Source organism: Macaca nemestrina, chromosome 11, assembly GCF_043159975.1.
Source record: "Macaca nemestrina isolate mMacNem1 chromosome 11, mMacNem.hap1, whole genome shotgun sequence".
NCBI classification, from domain to species: domain Eukaryota; kingdom Metazoa; phylum Chordata; class Mammalia; order Primates; family Cercopithecidae; genus Macaca; species Macaca nemestrina.
In genome coordinates, this window is record NC_092135.1 from 67,589,217 (window position 1) to 67,608,645 (window position 19,429).

General features: G+C 38.6%; 1 protein-coding gene across 1 annotated transcript in view; it reads right to left on the reverse strand.

The window, feature by feature from the left end:
- The window catches only part of CFAP210 (cilia and flagella associated protein 210), a 56,326-nt gene extending 36,916 nt beyond the window's left edge, over positions 1-19,410 (reverse strand). Inside the window, exons 1-2 of the mRNA XM_011744057.2 lie at positions 19,252-19,410; positions 5,903-6,129 (exon numbers count right to left, since the gene is read on the reverse strand). Of these exons, the coding sequence (XP_011742359.2) occupies positions 5,903-6,129; positions 19,252-19,300 (276 nt within the window). The 5' untranslated portion in view covers positions 19,301-19,410. The remainder of the gene's footprint in view (positions 1-5,902; positions 6,130-19,251) is intronic.
- Between the last annotated feature and the right edge of the window lie 19 nt (positions 19,411-19,429).

Sequence of the window (19,429 nt, forward strand, 5' to 3'; positions counted from 1 at the left end):
TTCATTTTTCAATTTAATTTTACTACAATTTAACATAATATTATAATTTGAGCTTTTATTGTTTTTATTGTATTTATAATATTTTATTAATAAATAAAATATGAGGCTACATTTATGAGCTTATTTTTTAGACTGACTCTTTTAGGTAGATAACACATTACATGGTTCAAAATCCCAAAATATTATAGAGGCATATGAACTTCTCCTTTTGTATTAATCTGTTCTCACATTTCTATAAAGAAATACCAGAGACTGGGTAACTTATAAAGAAAAGAGATTTAATTAGCTCACAGTTCTGTAGGCTGTACAGGAAGGATGATGTTGGCATCTGCTCAGCTTCTGGAGAGGCCTCAGGAAACTTACAATCGTGGTGGAAGGCAAATGGGGAACAGGCATGTCATGGCCGGAGGAGAAACGAGAGTGGAGGAAGGAGGTGCTACACACTTTTAAACAACCAGATCTCACGAGAACACAGTCACTATTTCGAGGATAGTACCAATGGGGATGGTGCTAAACCATTCATGAGAAATCTGCCCCCATGATCCAATCACCTCCCACCAGGCCCCACCTCCAACATTGGGAATTACATTTCAATATGATATCTGAATGGGGACACACATCCAAACTATATCACCTTCCAACCCATCTGCAATCTCCTCTCATTCTAAGATAACTGCTATTAGTTTCTTTTGTTTACTTCCAACGTTCCTCTCTACAGTTACACAATAAATATATATCTTACTACTTTTGCTCCTTTAAAAAACCAATAGTTGTATATTTTATATGTTCTTCTATAACTCTGAGGCCTCCATTCCTCATGTCATATGAGGTCTTCCTTTTCCTTATTGGTTCTATTTCCTATGTCTTAAGAAAACTTTATTTACTTTGATATCCTGAAGATATTCTATTATTTATGTTAAAAGTTTTAGTGTTTTGCCTTTTAAATTTAGGTATTTAGTCTGGCTGAAATCCATTTTTCTGTATTCTGTACTATTAAGATGTAATTTAATCTCTTTCATATGCCAATTATCCCAGTATCAGTTGTTGAATTCCCATCTTTCCTTTCCTTTCCTATTTGCAATGATATTTTTGTCATATGTCAAGTTCCTATATATAACGTGGGTTTGTTTCTAAGTTCTCTCTTCTGACCTATTATTTTGTCAACCTCTGTGTCTATATCATAGTTTTTACTACTACGGGTTTAGTAGCAAGACAGTCTTGCTACTGGTAAGATGAATCATCATTTATTATTCATCTTTAATACCCATGGAGAGTTAAAGCAGTATATGTGCTACTTCTGTATTGAAAAAAAAAAAAAGGATATATCCCCATCCCCTATCCCTTTATGTACCAGGGACCTTTTTCAAATCAGGTTTTCTATATTATAATTTACATGTGCCCTTTTAGTGTAGAGTTTACAAATGCATACAGTCACTTACAAATAGTTCCATCCTCCCAAAGAATCCCATCATGTCTCATTATAGTCAACCACTCCCTCTACCTGTAGGCCCTTGCAACCACTGATCTGTTTTCTTTCCCTATAGTTTTGCCTTTTTCAGAATGTCGTATGTTACATATATTAGTCATCATATAATTCTTCCCTTTTTGAGAAAAAAAAAAGAGAATTAATAAATTATGACCATCATTTCTAAAGCAAGGTACTATAAGTTTTCTATGTCCTTTCCCAAAGATAAATAATGTATACTGCAACAAAGTAAGGAAACATGCAATGTTAAAAAGAAAAAATCAGTGAGAACTCTCTAGACTGAGTTTATGCCTATCTGTAGTTTTAATAATTCTATCATAAAACAAACATAACCCTGCCTCTCAGTGCCTCAAACAATGGAGGAAAGTAGGGTGGAGGAAGGGATTACCTTTTCCCAGCATTTCTCCCCAGGCAAGATAATAAAAGGAGTCAGGGGACACCTCCCCATTTCAAAGAAGTTTCCCATTCATGCATATGGAACTAAACTGGGCTACTGTAACCCTCAGGTAGAGGAAGGCTAGCAGATGCACGGGGCAGGGCACAGCAAAAGCACTATGCAGTTCCAGAGAGAGGAAGAGGCAGGCAGATAGACAAATCAGAGGCAAATGATGAGAAGCTGCCTTGGTTCTTCACAGTTTCCAGTACTCTGGCTTTCTGTGCAATCCTGCGTCATAACAGTAAACAGTACGACTCTGATAATCAAACTAGATAAAGATATTTCGAGAAAATTATGGACCAATATCCCTCATGAACACAGATACAAAAATTAATAACATTTTAGCAAATTAAATCCATCAAAAGGATAATACATTATGACCAATGGGGTTTTATCCTAGTAATGAAAGCTTGGTTGAATATTTAAAAATCAATCAATGTAATTCACAATTTTAACAGACTAGAAAATAAGAACCTCATGATAATCTCAATAGACATCAAAAAAGTACTTTAAAAAGTCTAACATCCATTTCTGATTTTAAAAGAACCAAAACACTCAACAATTTCGATATGGAAGGCAACTTCAACTTGATTAGGGACATCTACAAAAACCATACACTTAGCATCACAGTTAAAGGTGAAAGAACGAGTACTTTTCCCCCAAAGTCAGGAATAAGAATATCTACCTTCACTACATTTATTCAATATTATATTGGAGCTTCTAGCCAGTGCGGTAAGTCAAGAAAAAGAAATAGGCATTCAGATTGGGAAAAAAAAAGAATTAAAACTGTCTTTATTCTCTGACGCCATGATTGTCTATGTAGGAAATCTGATGGAATCTACCAAGAAGGGACTAGAACTAATAAGTGAGATTAGCCATGTTGCAGGATACCAGATCAATACAGGAAACATTTACTGTATTTCTAAAGCTAACAATAGCAGATTGAAACTTTTAAAAACACCATTTACCATAATATTAAAAATACAAAATATTTAGGGATAAATCCAACAAAAGATGTATAAAACCTATATACTGAACACTATAAAACACTGCTGACAGAAACTAAGACTTAGGCTGGGCGCGGTGGCTCACGCCTGTAATCCCAGTACTTTGGGAGACCGAGGTTGGTGGATCACCTGAGGTTGGGAGTTCGAGACCAGCCTGACCAACATGAAGAAACCCCGTCTTTACTAAAAATACAAAATTAGATAGGCATTGTGGCACATGCCTGTAATCTCAGCTACTCAGGAGGCTGAGCCAGGAGAATTGCTTGAACCCCGGAGGCGGAGGTTGCAGTGAGCAGAGACCTCGCCATTACACTGCAGCGTGGGCAACAAGAGCAAAACTCCATCTCAAAAAAAAAAAAAAAAAGAAAAAAGAAATTAAGCCTTAAACAAATAGAGTATGTTCATGGTTCAGAAGATTCAATATTGTCAAAATATAATTATCTCCAAATTGATCTAGAGATTCAACACTATCCCAATCAAAATTCCAGCTGGCTTTTTTACATGAATTGACAAGCAGATTCTAAAATTCATAACAGCCAGGCACTTGGGGAGGCTGAGGCTGGCAGATCACTTGAGGTCAGGAGTTCGAGACCATCCCGGCCAACATGGTGAAACCCCGTCTCTATTAAAAATACAAAAATTAGTCGGGCATGATGGTGCGGGCCTGTAGTCCCAGCTACTCAGGACGCTGAGGCAGGAGAATTGCTTGAATCCAGGAGGTGGAGGTTGCAGTGAGCCAAGATCGTGCCACTGCACTCCAGACTAGGTGACAGAGTGAGACTCCGTTTCAAAAAAATTTTTTAAAAATAAAAAATTAAAATTAAAAAAATCATAACGATGTACAAAGGACCTAGAATAGCCAAAACAGCTTTGAAAAGGAACTGATTTCAAGACCTGTTATTAAATCTGCAGTTATCAAGACAGTGTATTATTGGAGTAAACACAGATAAATAGAGCAATAAAACAGAATAGATAGTGCAGAAATGTCGCCTGAATATATATACGCAAGTGGATTTTCAAGAAAAGTGCAAAGGCAATGTAGTGGATAAAGAATAGTATTTTCAATAAATTATGCAAGAACAATTGGATCTTCATACACAAAAACAAAAAAAAAATCAATATCTCACTGCATATAAACATATATTTAAAATGGTTCATATACGTATACAGGAAACCAAAAAATATATATTTCTTTCCGACTTTTATTTTAGGTTCAAGGGTTACATGTGCAGTTTTGTTACACAGGTAAATTGCATGTCATGAGGATTTGGTGTGCAGATAATTTTGTCACCTAGGTAATCAGCATAATATCCAATCGTCATCTTCCTCCCACCCTCCTCCATCCTTAAGCAGGTGCCAGTGTCGACTGGGTGCAGTGGCTCACGCATGTAATCCCAGCACTTTGGAAGGTCAATCCTGATCATGAGGTCAGGAGATCAAGACCATCCTGGCTAACATGGTGAAAACCTATCTCTACTAAAAAAAAACACAAAAAATTAACAGGGTGTTGTGGCGGGTACCTGAAGTCCCACATACTCGGGAGGCTGAGGCAGGAGAATGGCGTGAACCTGGGAGGCGGAGCTTGTAGTGAGCCAAGATCACGCCACTGCACTCCAGCCTGGGCAACAGAGCAAGACTCCATCTCAAAACAAAACAAAACAAAAAAGGTGCCAGTGTCTACTGTTCTCTTCTTTGTGTCCATGTGTACTCAATATTTACCTCCCACTTATAAGTGAGAACATGAAGTATTTGGTGAAATCTAAAATTTTTAAACTTCTAAAAGAAAACATAGGAGAAAATCTTTGTGATATTAGATTAGGTAAATATTTCTTGGATAAGCCACTAAAATAATGATATATACAAGAAAAATTGATAAACCATACTTCACTAAAAGTAAAAACTTTTGCTTTTCAAAAGACACAGTAAGGAAATGAAAAGTCAAGATATAGAGTGGGAGAAAGTATTTTCAAGTCAAATACCTAATCATGAATTTGTATTTGGAATATAGTTTTAAAATTATCTAAGCTCAATAATAAAACTAATTTTTAAATGGGAAAAATATTTGAATGGATACATCACTAAAGAAGATATACTGGTAGAAAATAGTTCAGGAAGAGACATTCAACATCATTTTTACTTAGAGAAATTCAAATTAAAACTATAATGAGATATTTCACACCTATTAAAATGTTTATAATTAAAAAGACCAACTATACCAAGTGTTGTTGAGAATGGAGAGGAAATAGAACTCTCAAAGATTACTATTGGGAATGCAAAATTACAACTACTTTGGATAACAGTTTGGAATTTTCTTACAAAGTTAAATATACACTTATCATAAAAAACAGCTATTCTACCTGAAGATATTTACTAAGAGAAATGGAAGTATATGTCCATACCTAGACTTATACACGAATGTTCATAGTAGCTTTGTTTGTAATAGCCAAAAAGGTAAAGAAACAGCTCAAATGTCAACATTTCATTGATGTCAACCATCAAAAACTAACCAAATAAACAAACTGTGGTATATCCATACAATGGAATACTATTCAGCAATAAAAATTAACAATTGATACCCACAACATGAATGAATCTCAAAGTAATTGTGTTGAATGAAATCTGTAATAGGAAGCAGATCAGTGGTTACCTAAGGATCCAGAAGAGGAGCAGGGAGGAAGGAGAGGGAATAAAACAGGTCATGAGGAAATTTTGAGGTGAAGGACATGTTCATTATCCTAATAGTAATGATGGTTTTGGGGGTTTATACATATGTCAAAATTATAGGATTGTACATTTCAAATATGTCCAATTCATTGTATATCACTTATACCTAAATAACACTGTTGAAAGTGTGTTTCAATGCATTTTTATGAAATTTTACATGTAAAAAAAATTATAAAAAGAAGCATAAGAGTACTAAGAAACAAGAGTAAGTCTTCAGTGCATGTGTACTCCTGGGTGGTTAATACTTACTGCATATGTATTAGTCCAGTGTTTTACCACCTCTTGAGATCGCAAATGCATTTCTTTCTTTGCCTTTCTTTCTGCACGGAGGCATGCTGCTTCTCTTGTCAACCTGTCAAGGCTATCTTGAATCCTTTTCCACTCATTGTGTGGAATTATGGTGACCTGCTGGAGATCTACTTTGCTAGGCAGAAGAGGCGGATAGAGAGCTTGATCTTCTTCAGAGTTTCTTATTTCTAATAAATTGTAAAAAAATGATTATTAAAGACTTACAGGAACAGTTTAAGTGATATTTGTCTCAGAAGTTCTAATAGTGGCATGATAACTGGAAATTATTTCAAATACTTAATTTACTCTTGTTATCCCAAGAACAGCTATGATTAAGCGAAAAAAAAAAAATACAAGGCCTTGAAATCAGAAGGCATATATTTGACTACTTTAATCACTTCCTTACTGTGTAAACTTGGGCAAGTCATTTAACTTTTTGGAATCTCAGTACCCTCATCTTTAAAATAGAGATCTCCTAGTAATACCTATCCCAACAGCTTGTTATAAAAGCATTTTTCAAAGTTAACAAAGTGGCAGTTTATAAATGGATAACTTTGTGGGTGTTCATCTTTTGGGGTTGTAGGCATTATGACTGACTCTATTCAACCTCTTCCCACTGAGCAGCAGCAACATAATTTGGAGAACTCACTATAGTTCCAGGGTGGGCCGAATTGGTTTAAGAACACTTGTATCTCCATTGTCAATCACTATTTCTCTAAAAAGCAAAGAAACAGGACAAAAGGTTTACTTGCAACTTTTAGAAAAGTTCTTCCTTGTTCTTCTGGGAGAGACATCCAAAAGACTCTCAAGCTAAGTATGAATAAGGAAGAAAGACAGACAGATAAATAGCTACAACCACAAGAGAAACCAGCCTTGAATGAAGCTATTACTGCAAAGAAGCTGTTACTGCAAAGAAGAAACAACAGGAGAATCTGAGGCAATGATAATCTCATTATTCTGCTAATCAACTCAACCTGAAGCCTGGCATTCCTGTTATAAAGTGAAGAAAAGGTCCTTATTTTTGAAGATGATTGAGTTGGGTGTTCCATTATATGAATTCAAAGCATCTTAAATGACACAGTGGAACTCATAATAGATCTCCTTGGAAAAATGGTCCTACCCTTTTAATCAATCAAGTTTCTTAATTATTAACAGCCAAACTTACTCTAACTAGTTTAGGCAGAAAAGAAAAGGAATTAATTAAGGGGCATTAAGTAATGGACTCAATCTACTAGAGAGCCATAGTCATCCTTATAAGCTGTATATACAAAACATCATACAAACCACAACATGGGATTCCAGTGAGGGCCCATGGCAACTGGCTTTGTGTAGGCATCTCGACTTGCCCCATTTACAACTTGCCCCACTGGAAACCATATACTGGAATACTTGAATCTTCACCACTGTTGCCTCTGAAATTGGTACACTTTTGTTGCCATTTTCTACACACACACACACACACACACACACACACACACAAACTGTTTCAACATGCTGTTTGATTCCTTATATTACTCTCTTCAGAATATAAATCTGGCATATATAAAATTGATTGGATGAGTCTTTGTCCCATGCTTGCCCTCTAATTGTATCGGTAGCTCAAAAAGTGAATTTTGTCTTCTATCTTAAGGAGGTAGGGCATCAAAGGAAGGAAATTCACCAAAATAGGATAGGCATTTGAACAATGATGGGTGGCCATAGGCATAACAAAGGTAGGATAGCAGAGTGGGTAAGAGTGTGGATTCTGGAGTCAGACTACCTGAACTTTTTCTGAACACACCATATGTTAACTATATGAATCTAGATAAAATTATTTAACCCTTCTGAATCTGTTTCCTTAATTGCAAAATGGGGTCATTAACAGTATCTACTGGATGTAAAGAATTTAAGACTAGCATCTGGTACATAATATGTTCTCAACAAATATTAGCTATTATTATTTTTACTATTAGTATGAGAAGAATGAAACAAGTAGAGAGAAAGGCAGAAGCAAGAAAATCACATAGTTCCAGAAAGAGAAAGATACTGAAAGAAAAGCCGTTAGGACCAATTAAAGTCTTCTTGGGGTTTAAATTAAGGCAGGTAGGGGTGAGAACTTGGTGACTACCTCTGTGGTTGTGAGTTTACAACCACAGGCACTATCTTGCCTACCACATACCAAACCTCTGCATGCAGAATAAAACCAAACAAAGCTGACTTTATCATGACTCTTTAGTTGCAAATAATACTATCTTTAGTTGCAAAGAGTATCATCATGATTCTTTAGTTGCAAATGACTAATCTAATTCACAGTAGTTACAATAAAAAGGAGAATATTGTGTCTCCCATATCTGGGGATTGCGGTGTAACTTGATTCAGAACACTGTTCTACTTAAGAGTCATGACCAATACATTTTTACAGCCTTGTAACAAATGTCCTTTATTTTGCCTAAACCAGCTCAATTTGGCTTGTGTTACTTGCAACCAGAAGCTAACCAAACAATGGCCTCTAAGTTAAACCATCTGCCTTTTGATTAACAAATTGCTAGGCATGTTAATACCTTTGTCTGACCCAAGAGTCATTCTAAATTTAATTCACTAAAATTCTAAAGAGGGTCAATATAGTACATGGTCCATTCTGGCAGGAGCTGCTCCCCACAAAGTATACAGTGGTAAGTGGGCCTTGGCAGTGGTGGCAGGAGAGCAGGATGTCAGAAAGCTATGCAGTGCAAAGTGTGATCCTTCCTCTTTGACATCTCAAATCTTTAGTAGAGTAACTGTGTTCACAGGATATTTTATTCAAGTATATCTTTTGATGGACTCTGATACAGGAACAAACAAAGAGAACCACCACAAATGCAGGAATAGAGAAAAAAGAAAGCCCACAGAAAGCTTGGGAAAGGCTTTTTACTATCTCAGGCCACTGAAGTTGGGGCAAGTTCCCCATATCTTTGAAGATCAGGAGAGCCCTGGTTGAGATCAGAGCTATAGATGGTTTCATATATCCCCACTTTAATCCACTGGTTGATGTAAAATTTAGTTCTTAGAGGGCAATCTTACTTCCAAGATTTCTACCCCACAGTAGCTCTCATACAATGTCAGTAGAGGCTGTTAGAGAAGTCGAAGAAGGGCAGACCACAGTTGAATGAAGGGACATGAAAAACAGAGACAGATGGACAGAGAGAGAATATAAATAGGCAGACTCGCAAGCAAGAGAGAGGGGACAAAAGCAGTGGCAAGTTACCTAAAAGTGTCTAAAATCAGTCCACCTGCCTGCCATATTGACACATTTTCCATGGATTAGATCATCTTTTTATTGAGTTATAATACACATAAAAATCCACCACTGCAAACAGTAGCATTCGATGGTTTTTATTCTATTCTCAAAGCTGGGCAACTATCACTAATATCTAATTCAGAACATTTTCATCACTCCAGAAGGACACTCTATGCATTAGCAGTCCTCTCCTCCTCATAGGTCCTGGCAACCACTAATCTACTTTCTGGCTCTATGAATTTGCCTATTCGAGACATTTCATGTGCATGGAATCATACAATATGTGGCCTTTTATATCTGGCCTCTTTTACTCAAATGTTTTCAAGTTTCATTCACATTGTAGAATGTATCCATACTTGATTCCTTTTTGTTGTTGTTGTTGTTGTTGTAGAGATGAGTCTGTCTCCATTGCCCAGATTGGAGTGCGGTGGCACAATCTCGGCTCACTGCAACCTCCATCTCCCAGGCTCAAGCAATTCTCCTGCCAAGCCTCCCAGGTAGCTGGGACTACGGTCGTGCACCACCACACCCAACTAAATTTTTTTGTATTTTTAGTAGACATGGGGTTTCACCGTGTTGGCCAGGCTGGTCTCAAACTCATGGCATCAAGTGATCCACCTGCCTTGGCCTCCCAAAGTGCTGGGATTACAGGTGTGAGCCACCACGCCTGGCCCTAATTCCTTTTTATGGTGAGTAATATTCCATTCTATAGATGTAGCACATTTTGTTTATCCATTATCAGTTGATGGACATTAGGGGTGTTTCCACCTTTTGACTACTATGAATAATTCTGTTACGAACATTCACATGTTTTTGTGTGGATATATGTTTTTCATTATCTTTGGTTATGCTTAGGAACAGAATTATACCTCCATATTTAACATTTTGAGAAAGTGCCAGATTGTTTTTCAAAGTCACTATGCTATTTTACATTTCCACTAACAACATATGAAGGTTTCAATTTCTCTGCATCCTTCCCAAAATACTGTCCCTTTATTTTTTTCATTCATCCTAGTGGGTGGGAAGTAGTTTCTCACTGTGGTGTTGATTTGTATTTCTATAATGGGTAATGAAGTTGAGCATCATTTAATGTGCTTATTGGCTGTTTGTACATCTTATTTGGAGAAATATAAGTTCAAATCATTTGTCCCTTTTTAAAAATGGGCTTTTTATTGTTGAGTTGTAAGAATTCTTTATAATCTGGATTATAGATTCTTAGCATATATATAATTTGCAAATATCTTCTCCCATTTGGTGGATGTATTTGCACTTTTTGATAGTGTTCTTTGGCCGGGCGCGGTGGCTCAAGCCTGTAATCCCAGCACTTTGGGAGGCCGAGATGGGCAGATCACGAGGTCAGGAGATCGAGACCATCCTGGTTAACACGGTGAAACCCCATCTCTACTAAAAAAAAATACAAAAAAACTAGCCGGCGAGGTGGTGGGTGCCTGTAGTCCCAGCTACTCGGGAGGCTGAGGCAGGAGAATGGCGTAAACCCGGGGGGTGGAGCTTGCAGTGAGCTGAGATCCGGCCACTGCACTCCAGCCTGGACGACAGAGCGAGACTCCGTCTCAAAAAAAAAAAAAAAAAAAAAAAAAGATAGTGTTCTTTGATGTATTCATACTGAAGTTTTTAATTTTGATGAAGGCCAAATCTATTTTTCTTGGGTTGATTGTGCTTTTGGTGTCACATCTAAGAAATTGTTGCCTAATCCAAGGTAATAAAGATGTATATATAAGTTTTCTTCTAATAGTTTTATAGTTCTAGCTTTTATATTTAGTTATATATTTCATTTCAAACTAATATTTGTATGTAGTGTGAGGTGTATATTAATTTGGGAGTCGAAATTCATTATTTTGTATATAGATACCCACTTATCCCGGCACCATTTGTTAAAAATTCTACTCTTTCCCCATTGCATTAACATTCTTGTCAAAACCCATTCAGTATAGATGTATGGGTTTATTTCATTATTTCTTTTTTGTTGTTGTTGTTGCCAAAAAAGACATGATGTTGCCATCTGTCTTAGTCCATTTTCTGTTGCTATATCAGAATATCTGAAACTAGATAATTTGTAAAGCAAATGATTTTATTTCTTACAATTATAGAGGCTGAGAAGCGCAAGGTTGAGGGGCTGCATTTGTTGAGGGCTTTCTTGCTGGTGAAGTCTCTCTACAGAGTCTGGAAGTAGTGCAGGGCATCATATGGCAAGGGGGCTGAGGATGCTAGCTGAGATCTCTCTTCCTCTTCTTATGAAGCCAAGAGTCCCACTTCCAGCATAAGCCATTAATCCATTCACAGCAAGACCCCGTTTCTACTCCATTCATGAGGGCAGATCCCTCATGACCCAATCACTTCTTAAAGGCTCCACCTCTCAATACTACCATTTTGGGAATTAATTTTCAACATGAGTTTTGAAGGGGACAAATATTCAAACCATATTAACAATACTAAATCTCCCAGTCCATTAACATGAGATGTGTATTAGTCTATTTTCATGCTGCTGATAAAGACATACCCAAGACTAGGGAGAAAAAAAGGTTTAGTTGGACTTACAGTTCCACATGGCTGGGGAGGCCTCAGAATCATGGTGAGAGGCAAAAGGCACTTCTTACATGATGGCAGCAAGAGAAAATGAGGAAGAAGCAAAAGTGGAAACCCCTGATAATCCCATCAGATCTCATGAGATATATTCACTATTATAAGAATGGCATGGTAAAGACCAGTCCCCATGATTCAATTACCTCTCCCTGGGTCCCTCCCACAACATGTAGGAATTCTGGGAGATACAATTCAAGTTCAGATTTGGGTGGGGACACAGCCAAACCATATCATTCTGCCCCTGGCCCCTCTAAATCTCATATCCTCACATTTCAAAACCAATCATGCCTTCACAACAGTCCCCCAAAGTCTTAACTCATTTCAGCATTAACCCAAAAGTCCATAGTCCAAAGTCTCATCTGAGACAAGGCAAGTCCCTTCTGCCTATGAGCCTGTAAAATCAAAAGCAAGCTAGTTACTTCCTAGATACAATGGGGGTACAGGTATTAGGCAAATACAGCCATTCCAAATGGGAGACACTGGCCAAAACAAAGGGGCTACAGGACCCATGCAAGTCCAAAATCCAGCAGGGCAATACAATTTTAAAGCTCCAAAATGATCTCCTTTGACTCTAGGTCTCACATTCAGGTCACACTGATGCAAAAGTGGGTTCCCATGGTCTTTGGTAGCTCTGCCCCTGTGGCTTTGCAGGGTACAGCCTCCTTCCTGGCTGCTTTCATGAACTGGCATTGAGTGTCTGTGGCTTTTCCAGGTGGATGGTGCAAACTGTCAGTGGATCTACCATGTTGGGGTCTGGAGGATGGTGGCCCTCTTCTCACAGCTCCACTAGATAATGTCCCAGTAGGGACTCTATGTGGGAGCTCCGACCCCACAATTCCCTTCTTCACTGCCCTAGCAGAGGTTCTCCATGAGGGCCCTGCCTCTGCAGCAAACTTTTGCCTGGGCATCCAGGCATTTCCATATATCTTCTGAAATCTAGGTGGAGGTTCCCAAACCTCAATTCTTGACTTCTGCACACCCACAGGCTCAACACCATGTGGAAGCTGCCAAGGCTTGGGGCTTCCACCCTCTGAAGCCACAGCATGAGCTCTACATTGGCCCCTTTCAGCCATGGCTGGAGCAGCAGGGACACAGGGCACCAAGTCTATAGGCTGCACACAGCACAGGGACCCTGGGCCCAGACCATAAAACCACTTTCTCCTCCTGGACCTCTAGGCCTGTGACAGGAGGGGGCTGCTGTGAAGGTCTCCAACATAGCCTGGAGACATTTTCCCCATGGTCTTGGTGATTAACATTAGGCTGCTTGATGCTTATGCAGATTTCTGCAGCTGGCTTGAATTTCTCCACAGAAAATTGGTTTTTCTTTTCTATTGCATAGTCAGACTACAAATTTTCTGAATTTTTGTGCTCTGTTTCCCTTTTAAAACTGAATGCCCTTAACAGTGCTCAACTCACCTCTTGAATGCTTTGCTGCTTAGAAATTTCTTCTGTCAGATACCCTATATCATCTTTCTCAAAGTTCCACAAATCTTTAGGGCAGGGGCAAAATGACGCCAGTCTTTTTGCTAAAACATAGCAAGAATCACCTTTACTCCAGTTTCCAAAAAGTTCCTTATCTCCATCTGAGACCACTTCAGCCTGGATTTCACTGTCCATATCGCTATCAGCATTTTGGTCAAAGTCATTCAACAAGTCTCTAGGAAGTTCCAAACTTTCCCACATTTTCGTGTCTTCTTCTGAGCTCTTCAAACTGTTCCAATCTCTGCCTGTTACCCAGTTCCAAAGTCGCTTCCACATTTTCAGTTATCTTTCCAGCAATGCCCCACTCTGCTGGTACCAATTTACTATATTAATCCATTTTCACCCTGCTGATAAAGACATACTGAAGACTGAGAAAAAAGAGGTTTAATTAGACCTACAGTTCCACATGGCTGGGGAGGCCTCGGAATCATGGCAGGAGGTGAAAGACACTTCTTACGTGGTGGCGGCAAGAGAAAATGAGGAAGAAGCAAAAGTGGAAATCCCTGATAAACCCATTGATCTCATAAGACTTAATTACTATCACAAGAATAGCACAGGAAAGGCCAGCCCCCATGATTCAATTATCTCCATGTGCCCATAACACCTGGGAATTCAAGTTGAGATTTGGGCAGGGACACATCCAAACCATATCAAGATGTCTTTCCATTTATTTACATCTAACTTTTTTCAATAATGTTTTGTAGTTTTTTGAAAGATAAATTTTTGCTTATTCCTAAGTATTTTTCCTTAGAAAAGCTTTTCCTAAGTATTTTGGTGCTATTGTAAATGGAATTGTTTTCTTAAATTTATTATCAGATTGTTCTTTGCAAGTGTAAAGAAATACAATTTTGTAAATTGATCATCTTTCAATGCCACTAAACTTTATTAGATCTAATAATTGTATAGAATATCCTTTAGGATTTTTAATATAGAATATCATGTCATCTGTGAAAATAGAAAGTTTTATTTTTTCCTTTCCAATCTGGATGGCCTTCTCTTTTGCTTGCCTAAATGCCATGGCTAGAATTTCCAGTATGATGTTAAATAGAAGTGATGAAAGCAGGCATACTTGTCTTTTCCTGATCAGGCTTTCAGTCTATCACCATTAACTTTGATGTTAGCTATAGGCTTTTCATAGGTCCCCTTTATCAGGTTAAGAAAATTCCTTTCTATTCCTAGTTTGTTGTTTTTATCATAAATGGAATGTTGGATTTGTCAAATGTTTTTTCTATTAGGATAATCATGTAGTTTTGTTCTTTATTCTATTTATACAGTGTACTACATTAATTGTTTTTAAGCCAACCTTGCATTCCTGGGATAAATACCACTTGGTCATGGTATATAATAATTTTTATATGTTGCTGGATTTGGTTTGCTAGTATTTTATTTAATTAATTAACTTATTTTTTGAGATGGGGTCTTGCTATATTGCCCAGGCTGGAGTGCAGTGGCTATTTACAAGTGTGACCATAGCACATTACAGCCTCAAATTCCTGGCCTCAAGTGGTCCTCCCACCTCAGCCTCCCAAGTAGCTGGGAGGTGTGTGCCACATCTAGCTGATGTGCTAAAACTATGTTGAAGATTTTTGCATCTCTATTCATAAAAGATAATGATCTATAGTTTTCTTGTGATGTCTTTGTCTGCTGTTGGTATCAGGGTAATATTGCCCTTATAGAATGAGTTGGAAAGTGCTCCTTCCTCATTTTTTAAAAAGATTTTGAAGGATTTATGTTAATATTTCATTAAACATTTAGAATTAACCAACGAAGCCATCTGGTCCTCAGTTTTTCTTTGTGATAATTTTTTCAATTAATAACTGAAGGTGGGATCATCTGAGGTCAGGAATTTGAGACACGCCTGGCCAACATGGTGAAACCCCGTCTCTACTAAAAGTACAAAAATTACCCAGGCATGGTGGTGGGTGCCTGTAATCCCAGCTACTCAGGAGGCTGAGGCAGGAGAATCACTTGAACCTGGGAGGCAGAGGTTGCAGTGAGCTGAGATCATGCCACTACACTCCAGCCTGGGTGACAAGAGCAAGACTCTATCTCAAAAAAAAAAAAAAAAAGAATTATTGAAGACTTTTCCTTTCAGTACTTTGAATATATCAGCCTGCTGCCCCTGGACTCCATAATTTCTTATAAGAAATTTGTTGTTAATCTTATTGAGGATTCCTTTTATGTAATGTCATTTCTCTCTTGTGCTTTCAAGGTTTTTTCTGTCTTTAGCTTTCAACAGTTTGATCATGATGTGTACAGCTGTGGATCTCTTTGAGTTGAGTTGACCATACTTAGAGGATCACTGAGCCTTTTGAATGTGTAATGCTTTTCATCAAATTTGGAAAGCTTTTAGCCATTAATTCTTCAAATGTTTTTATCCCTTTCCCTGCTCTTTTCCTTCCAGAACTCAAGTTACATTTATGTTGGCATATTTGCTGGTGACCTACACTTCCCTGAAGATCGGCTCGTTTTTCTTCACTCTTTTTGTTTTGTTTTGTTTTGTTTTGTTTTGTTTTGTTTTGAGATGGAGTCTCGCTTTGTCGCCCAGGCTGGAGTGTAGTGGCACCATCTCGGCTCACTGCAAGCTCTGCCTCCTGGGTTCACGCCATTCTCCTGCCTCAGCCTCTGAGTAGCTGGGACTACAGGCACGCACCACCATGCCTGGCTAATTTTTTTTTGTATTTTTAGTAGAGACGGGGTTTCACCGTGTTAGCCAGGATGGTCTCGATCTCCTGACCTCGTGATCTGCCCGTCTCAGCCTCTCAAAGTGCTGGGATTACAGGCATGAGCCACCACGCCCGGCTTCTTCATTCTTTTATCTTTTTTTCTTTCTCACTATTCTGAGATTGAATAATCTCAATTGGCTTATCTTCAAGTTCACTGATTATTTCTTCCACAAGTTCAAATCTGCTATTGATCCCTCTAGTGAATTTTTTAATTCAGTTATTGTGCTTTTCAACTCCAACATTTCTGTTCAGTTCCTTTTTATAATTTTTTAAAATCTTCATTGATATCCTCTATTTGGTAAGACAACATTCTTAATACTTTTCTATAGTTCTTTAGACTTTTGCTTGAGTTCTTTAAATATATTTACAATAGCTATAAATTTACAAAAGTTTTTATCTAGTAAATCCAACATCTGGGCTTACAACAACTGCAACTGCACAGTTTTAGGTCAGTTAGGGGGGTCTCTGATTTCCTACCTTTTCTCCACCCCTGTTTCTGTAGACATCCTCCCTGCCACTTCCACAGCCCCTTTCCCTCTTCCACCCACTCACCTGAGGGCAAAATGGCCTAACTTCCACAGAGCCAAAAGATGATTATTGAGGATGCTTTCAACTTGGTGGAGTCCATTTCAAAGACATTTTCTACTGAAACTTTTTCTTATGTTTGGGTCATACTTTATTTATTTTCATCTTTCATAATTTTTATTAAAAACTGTACATATATGTTTCAACTCTGGAAATCAGATCTCCACATACACCCAAAGTTTCTTATTCCTGCTGTTGTTGTTTCATGACTTCTCTGAACCAATTCTGTAGTCTGTATTCTTTGTCACATGTGACCACTGGAGTCACTGGAGTCTCTGGTTTGCTTAGTGGTCAGCTAATAACTAGACAGATATATCTTTGGATGACTGGAACTGACAAGTCTCCCAGTCTTTGCCAAGGGACTGTCTATGAGCATTAAGGCATGCCTTCAATGCTCGGGCAGGCAATTTACAACTCCATCTTAGCTTTTACTTCTTTCTTAAACAGAGTCTCAAGGTAAGTCATAGGTGAGAGGCATTTTCAGGTCTTTCCTGGACATGTATGTAGCTCTATGCATGCATTTGGCCTTCTAGATTCCCAGGAATATGTCAGGAGTTTTCCAAAACCCCCTATGGACATATCACTTTCCAGCTGATCCTTTTAAGTTTTTTGGTCAGCGTGTTGTTTGCCTCCCAACTGTATCACTGCCTGCCTGTTTCATGCTGTTATAACAGAATACCTTATACCTTAGGCTGGGTAATTCATAAAGAATAGATATTTATTGGCTTATGGTTCTGGAGGCTGAGAAAGCCAGTATCAAGGTGCCAGCATCTGGCAGTGGCCTTCGTGCCTCATCATAACATGATGGAAGGCATTACATGGCAAAAGGGCAAAGAGAGGGCAACAGACACACACGCACAGAGAGAGAGAGAGAGAGAGAGAGAGAAGAGGGCCAACTTTCCCACTTTTATAATGAACCCACTCCCCAGATAATGGCATTAATCCCTTTACTCTGCTCTCATGGCCTAATCACCTCTCATTAGTCCCTACCTCCCAACATTTTTACATTGGGGATTAAGTTCCCACATATGCTTTTTAGAGGACACATTAAAACTATAGCACTGCCTCTGATAGCTGTGATATTTAAAATTGCCACTGATCATTTGACAAACATACTTGGTGAGTCTGAAGTCAGACTAAATAACAACAAGCCTCATGAGTGAGATTCTCCAAAGAACTATGAGACATGTCGAATAACAGTTGTCTGGCTTTGGAGTGGGTCAAATTCTGTTTTGTCCCCTCTACAAGTTGTTAAGTCAGTATTTTTCACTGTGATTGCTGTGGTTATCTAGGCTGCCATGGGGCTAGGAGAAAAGTATAGGACTATGGCAAGTTAAAATGCCAAAAACCTCGCTGTTGTTACAAAAATCCAGCTGTTTTTCTTTAGTAAACACTCCACATATTGTTGCAAGCCTTTGGTTAATTTCCAGTGTTTTGAAAAAGTCGATACGGATTATTTTTGCCACTGTTCTTGTTGATTTTATGGAGGACAGGATTTCAGGCATAGATCCTATTTCACTATTCTGGCTGATGTCATCCCACTAAATCTTGATAAAGTATTTGTTTTACAAATAGTTGCACACATCTCTGAAACCCTCTCCTACTTAGCCTTCCCCTAAAAATGGAGATTAAAATTTAGCAGCGAGGCTCGGATGGAGGCTTGTGAGCTAGTTGACACAAAACATTATTTAACAACTATTAGGTAAATCTAAACCAGGTAGTGCAGAAATGCATATGCAGGAAAGTGAATATGTGGGAGTAATTGTGCTTTTCCAATACTTGCCATATTGATACTGTTTCTTTCCTTTTACATGGCAAAAGTCCGCTGCTAACCTCATGAAACCTCCACTGCATAAATATCCACTAGTGAAGAATGACTGGCTCTCACTCTGCATCTGGTGCAGGGGGCACTATTGCTACAGAAGTTCGGGCAATGACATGAAGATACTTCAAACTGCCAAAGTTCTAGTTGTCACCATGACTACATTAATTGCCAATTTACAGACTTAAGAAACTGTCGTAGCTAGAATTGATAGAGTTCTTTAGAAGTCTATTTCTATTCCAAAATCAAATTGTTATAACAGGTCATCTGAATTACAATACTTTATGTCGCACGATTTTTTTTTTTAACTCTATGCAAGCATTTGACTTACAGAGATACCTTATATTTACTTTAGAGAGGAGGAAATGGAGAATTTCCTTCAGAGACTTTTAGTAAAGACCAATCAGCAAGTTTGCAGCAGAGCCAAGACTCTAAAGAGGGGACTTATATTTCCAAGAGATATTCCAATTCAATCAGTGAATAACAAACTTTAAGCGTGCCGGAAATTTAACAAAGCCCAGACTCTCAGAGCTGCAACTGCGCAGTTTTAGGTTAGCTGGGGGTGGGGGGTCTCTGATTTCCTATCTTTTCTCCACCCCTATTTCTGTAAACATTCTCCCACCCACTTCCACTCCTCGTTTCCCTCCTTCATCCATTCACCTGAGGGCAAGATGGCCTAACTTTACACAGAGCCCAAAGATGCTTATTGAGGATGCTTTCGACTTGATGGAGTCCATTTCAAAAAGCAGCTGAAGCCCTCATTCGGCATCCTCGCCTCTCACTCCATGCCGGGGGTCCAGAAACAATCCCTGTCCCTGGATAAGTCAGTGTAGCTCACCTGTACTTTCCTTCGCCTGTCCACAGCGTCGTCCAAACCGTACCAGCATCTCTGACGAGGTGTCCACGGTGCGCCCAGATCTGGAAAAGTGACTGTAGCGCCATGCGCCGCGGACTCCAGCCGGTGGACGTTGTTACTCGAACCACGCGGTTGCTTGGCAACGCCGCCGGAAGTGACG